Here is a 5,922-nt window from a genome sequence, read left to right as displayed (position 1 = left end):
AATATTTAATCGGTAATTTGAGAGGAACTTTTCAATTTTACGTTGGAAAGTCCCAGTTTGGTAATACTCTTAATCAGTGTACGTGACGAACTGCTCTCGCTTCTCCTTAATACTTGCAAGCCGTAAGATGTACCACGTTCATGGATATTCCGAAGGGCTCGAGGTTCGGTTTCATCTCAAACAGATTATTTCCCGTTGAACCGCTGATGCCTGAGGGGTTGCGAATCATGGTTAATAGAAAATTAGAGAAAAAATTTCGGCCAGACCGATAATAGATTTGCAATTCGATTATGGTAGTATATGGGGATAGTCAAATCATAGTTTGAATAAGGACGCGGGGGCAGGGGAGGGTGAAACATATGAAGAAGAATGAAGAAATTTCTTTGGTTAAAGATATTCTTATTTTCTAGGTATTGTATCAATTATATTATAATCATAATCTTCGTTATACTATGTTACAACTCATACACTATTCACATACATATGTATTTTATATTCAATTTCATAATATAAAATTTGAATCAGAATTTTATACTATGACAGGAGACTGACTTATCTCAGTCGCCGTTCAATATACATGTATGTTAATGCAAAAGAGATACGTCAATTGTTAATACCTGCTTGATACCATTCATTCGACTGTCGTATCTGAGCGAGGGATGATATTTTTCCGAAGGGATGAAAACACAAGAGATGAGGAAAGGGGCGGGAGGAGTAGATTCGACCGGTCATATCGATTCGTCGACCATCAGTCATTGTTGTTTCGTAAAAAACCGATTCAAAACTGTTGGACGATGCAGCGAATTGTCGATAAGGTTGAAAAGCAGGACGTCAGGACGCCGCGGCAGGGGTTTTGAGGGAGATTGATGAGGGTTCAGTGGTTACCGGCGTGTGTGTTGCCGGAGTTAAATTGCTACCCACGGTGGGAGCGCGCGTTGCCGTTGCTGTTGCTTCGGTACGAAGGGGTTTAGGTCAGCGCGTTGCACGGGCGGTCCCTTCCTGTCTGCCCCTGTCGTTAACACCGATTTATTCGTTACTCAATGTTCTTTCGCGCGCTTCCCGAACGTCGTAACCAAATGCTCGGCTGTAAATAACTCCCGTTTCTCGCGATGACAATATCATTCGTCTTCGTTTCTCTATTAGGATTGTATATCTCACGATGCGAGTATCACGCGTAATTCGTTTATATCTGTTATCGAAAAAACTGAACAGATCAGTCTGATAAAGTCGAATCTTTTAGCTCTTATTTTTTCCGTATTCTATTTATAACATTTTTTTGAACAAATGATCCTTTATAAATAAAATTAGATTTTTTTTTCTTTGAAATAATAATGATGTTCAGCACAATACTTTATAATAACATGAGTTTCGAGAATCTCTGATAGCAAATGACTGTCTAATTATAAATACATTGTATATATGCAAGAAATTATTTCTGGATACAGGAATCACGTTAAAAAAGTTTGAGGGCGAGAAGTAAAGTTCTAGAGCTGCGGGAACCGTGAGACGATGAGATCTTTACTCCTTGAGAATTGAGGGATAACCGTGATTATTCTTAAATATTAATCCCACCGCTAATCCGTATTAAGTAATGAGAGAGTAGAGCAGCCATGCCGGACTTTATAATAAAGGAACCGCTTTATTCGGTGAACCTAAATCCCATTTATGCTAAAATCCTTTGGCTATGGTATCGGTGTAACTCGATATCGTTTGTTAAACTAGTTCCAGAGAATTAATTTTCCTCGATCTTAATCCTCCTGCTGCTCGCAGACACGCAAGTAAGATCACTTTGGTATTAAAACACTGGACCCCAAGAAATAATATTTGTTTTCAATATCGCTTGCCAGGCAACGTTCCGAAAGCCGTTAATAATTTGATGAGACAATGAGACAAAATATTTGTTGAAACGAAATAAAACCATAATCATTTTTAATTGAAACCATAAAAGTTTTATTTTGTATAAGAATCGGTAGTCTAATAATCAATTATTTTTACATCTACGTTAATAAAGAGAGAAAAGGTGAAAGTACTCACATCTGACGTCGAATCTGACTTCGGTGCTGGAAGACATGGTGGGGTTGTCGTAAGCAGGATGAATTGCTACGCATCTTATCGGTTGGCCATAATGCGACCGCTCAGCCATGATCTCGCAGACGCTGTACGTCGACCAAGTTCGAGGATTTTCAGCCTCCGTGGAGTTTACCTGGGGCCTCAGGGTCCTCACTTCGGTTTCGCCGACGTACCTGTGCGCATTATACCCAACGAAAATTTGCATTTCCAATTACTCTCGCTGTGTGACAACTTTGCGCGGGGTGAAATCCCACGGACACCCGATCCGCAACCTTCTTACTTCTGCTGGTTGTCTGCTCTTACTGTTACCTGACCCTCCCTCTTCTTCGCTCAACCCTCCTCTCTCTCTCATGCTGCGAAACCGAAGATTCCAGCCGGTAATCACGCCAAGATTTCCGAGGGTCTCAAGTATCGAGACGGTGATTCCGTTTCGGAGTTGCGACTTGAGTAGAATACTGAATTTTTCGAGCTGTTCAATAACTTGGACTAAATATTTACTTTAGCAGCTTATCTCAATTTCGATTACTTCATTTCAGATGCAGTCTCACAAGTTTCAGATTATCGTGAAAACAAAAAATTTTACTTTTTCTAGTTAAAGAACGTAAGGGACTTTTTATCATTTAGGAAAAATCCTATTGAATTATGATAGTTGCATTTATAACTTTCTGTAACAATTTTCTAAAAGTCCATACAGCACATATACATTTGCATTTTATTTTTTTCGAGCGAGAAGGAACATCTTGGAGGGTTAAGCACACCAGAACAGTTCCATTGATTAATTTATTAGATAATTTTTCGTTGTATATATATTTTAATTGGATTATTTATCGCGCTGATAGCATAGTGTTACACTAATAAATAACTATGCAACTGTACGTCGATATACGTATACTCGTGGGGGCGGTTATTCGTTTCGGTCGCGCGTAAGATAGAAACTTCTGGTCAAGGGGAGGGTCACTTGGATAGAAAGCCAAAGAAATCTCTGTGTTTGTACGTGTAAAGAAGCTCGTGAATTTTGCGTGGAGAGGGAAAAAGAACAAGCATGATCAATTCTTCTGGCCAAAGAGTGCATCGTTCTTGGCGGTTCGAGTCGACTTTGTCCTTTTTGCGTGGCGCGACTCGGCGCAACCATTCTTCTTCCCTCTTATAAAAGCGTTTTAATGCTTCCCTTGTAGAGAAAATAGTACTTCTGCTTATAAATTACCGGCCTTTATGCAAACACGATAGAGCTTAGCTTTTAGTGATTCATTTCCAAAGTCATTCTTCTCGCAAACAAAGCGTACCGAGACGATTTATTTTGATTGACAACAATCCATTGTCATTAATAAATTTCATTCATAAAATTCATCATGATTAATGAAAGATGAATAAAAGAAAGGAAGAACTGAATTGTAAGTAGACTGCGATTGTTTATATGAATTCTCATATTTCTTTCATGAACAGTAAATACTAGAAAAACATTTTTAGACTTTTATTAATCTTACGTTAACACGTAGAAAGACAAAAATAAATTTGTATTAATTATATGATAATAATAACTAAACCAATTATTAACACTTTAATTATCATAAATCTCAATTCTGTAATTTGTATTTTGTACAATGATAATAACGCTTTGTATTTCTATCATGTAAGTATAATGATCGTCTACGACCTATGTAATAACTTGCACCGTAAATGAATAAACATTCGCAGTCTATTCAGTTTTGCACAAAACAAGACACAACTTCATCGCCGTTGATCTCGGGAATCCTATGGAATCCCTTTGCGCAACCGTAAACGCGATCCACCGGGAATCAAAAGACACCCCGCCTCCCGTCGCGACGTCGTAAATCTAGAAGCTGACAACGATCGAGTCATAGGTATATAGGTACGTTCGTGGTCGTGTCAATTAGGCTAATTCCAAGCGAGGGAGAGACGGAGATAGAGGAAGGTCGGAATCGGAGCTCGTCTGGAATTCGTGGACCGAAATACCCCAACACGTTCGCGGGAAGTTCTAGCTCAAACTTTCCGCGATCCTAGGCCAACCCGTGATTGGTCTATAAATTAATTAACGTTCCTCGCGCAGGTTATCGCGGTTTGGTTTCGTTTCGCTTCCTCTGTTACTTCTGTGCCTTCCCGGGAGTGCAAGTGGAGAGCCCTGCAAGCTCCTTCACTTCGTCTGGATAACTCGCTCGGAATGGATCATGATTATTCATGGGCAGCGAGCCGCCGTGCCACAGTCGCATCGACGAGGATTTATCATCTATATAAGGTGGGTCTTCGGGATGATGTTCGCGACGAGAAAATTAACCGAGCTTCCTCCAGAACGAATGAAACTATGTGTCGCAGGCCGGTTTCTTTCCTTCGTTTATAAAAGAGAGTTTGATAGCAAAATGGTAATTTGATCTGAACCTCATATTAGTGACAGTTAAAAACAATTACGATTCTTTATTTGATTAACTGTGAGAGATTATGAAATGAACATATCCTTTTATTTTAATAAATGAAAATGTATTTCTATCAGTCTTTATAATAGAATTAATGACCAGTAAATAATTTTAAACTTCTTGCTGACTCGCTCTGTACGTATACATGCATGTATGTATAGATTCGATTCGAGAGTAAGTTGGAGCGATTGCAGCGGTAATCGAAAGATTAACGCTGCAGAGATGAAACCCTCGTTGACGGCGCGGCGCAGCGCGAAAGACCGGAATTAAGTTGTCCAAAGTCCGCGAAAGACGAAATCGAGTCGGAGGCGGCGGGGCGCGCGGAGGGGCTAATCGAATCAATCTCGAAAAGGGAGCAGCGTTTCTCGGCGATGATTGAGAGTCGAGTCGAGCCGGGCGCGCGAACCGGGGTAGCGTAATCTGAAAGCATTCAAACCTTTTCCCTTGAAAACCAACGCTATTACTCGGATCCTACCGGAGGTACCCGGAGTTGCCTCCCGTTTCAATTTCTTGATTCACCTTTCCACGATCTATTCTCGTGTGTTCGCTTCATTTGCGAGAGCTACGTTTTAACTTACAAATTTTAAGAAAAATAACGCGTGATAGCGCAGCCTCGAATCGTACAGTTTTTTTCAATTATATAATAATTGTGCTGCAGAATTTACTATTTACTATTAGGAAACATACAATTTTTGGTAGCGAAGCATTATTAAGTTTTAAACCTAAGTAAAGTTCATTCAATATTGTTAAATTATTCATTATTTACTCGTACAATCCAAGTAGCTTAAGGAGTAAAATCTGCAATGTACACAATGTCCTCAAATACGAATATCCTACTATTCTTCAGCGAGGAATACGTAACGAAATCGATAGGACTAATCAATAGCGCGGTTTCGAGGCTGCGGCTATGGAAAGGGGGATTAAAAAGACCGCGACAGGAAATGGGGGTGGGCGGATGGTGTGGTAGAGATGGAGTAGTTAAGTAGAGTACGGAGAGAATCTACGGTGCAACAATTACGAACCATTTAATTAGAGGCGAAGGATTCCCATACCGCGCTCTGCAAGTGAGCGTAGCGATCTCACCTGCTCGGGCTGTCACGTTGCTGCCGGGTAGAATTAGACGATCCGCGTACTCTATCTGCGGTCGCCGAGGGCTGACTAGAATGAGAAAATTAGCAGAGGTTAATTTGGCTGTCGCACCGTCGTCCCGTCGGATATCCGGAGACACGCGGCTGCTGTTTCCGTCCCGTTATCATTGCACTTATTTAAACGCTTGATTAAGACCTTTCACAGGTTCGGTTGTCTGTGATTGCTTCATTTTGTTAACCTTTCACGGTGTCATCAATATCCCTAAGATAATATTGTACCTACTCTAAGAAGATAAATTGTAAAAAGAACAATTTCATCCATAGTAAAATTTAAC

The 5,922-nt window shown here is 40.3% G+C and overlaps 1 protein-coding gene across 1 annotated transcript in view; it reads right to left on the bottom strand.

Annotated features, from left to right (window-relative positions):
- Nucleotides 1-5,922, bottom strand: part of LOC108630367 (kin of IRRE-like protein 2) — a 128,926-nt gene that overhangs the window by 16,184 nt on the left and 106,820 nt on the right. Inside the window, exons 4-5 of the mRNA XM_018033642.2 lie at nucleotides 5,522-5,657; nucleotides 2,035-2,243 (exon numbers count right to left, since the gene is read on the bottom strand). Coding sequence (XP_017889131.1) covers nucleotides 2,035-2,243; nucleotides 5,522-5,657 — 345 coding nt within the window. The remainder of the gene's footprint in view (nucleotides 1-2,034; nucleotides 2,244-5,521; nucleotides 5,658-5,922) is intronic.

This window comes from Ceratina calcarata, unplaced genomic scaffold (assembly GCF_001652005.2).
Source record: "Ceratina calcarata isolate Rehan_Ccalc_2016 unplaced genomic scaffold, ASM165200v1 scaffold72.2, whole genome shotgun sequence".
Lineage (NCBI taxonomy): Eukaryota > Metazoa > Arthropoda > Insecta > Hymenoptera > Apidae > Ceratina > Ceratina calcarata.
This window is presented reverse-complemented; position numbering and strand designations above follow the sequence as displayed.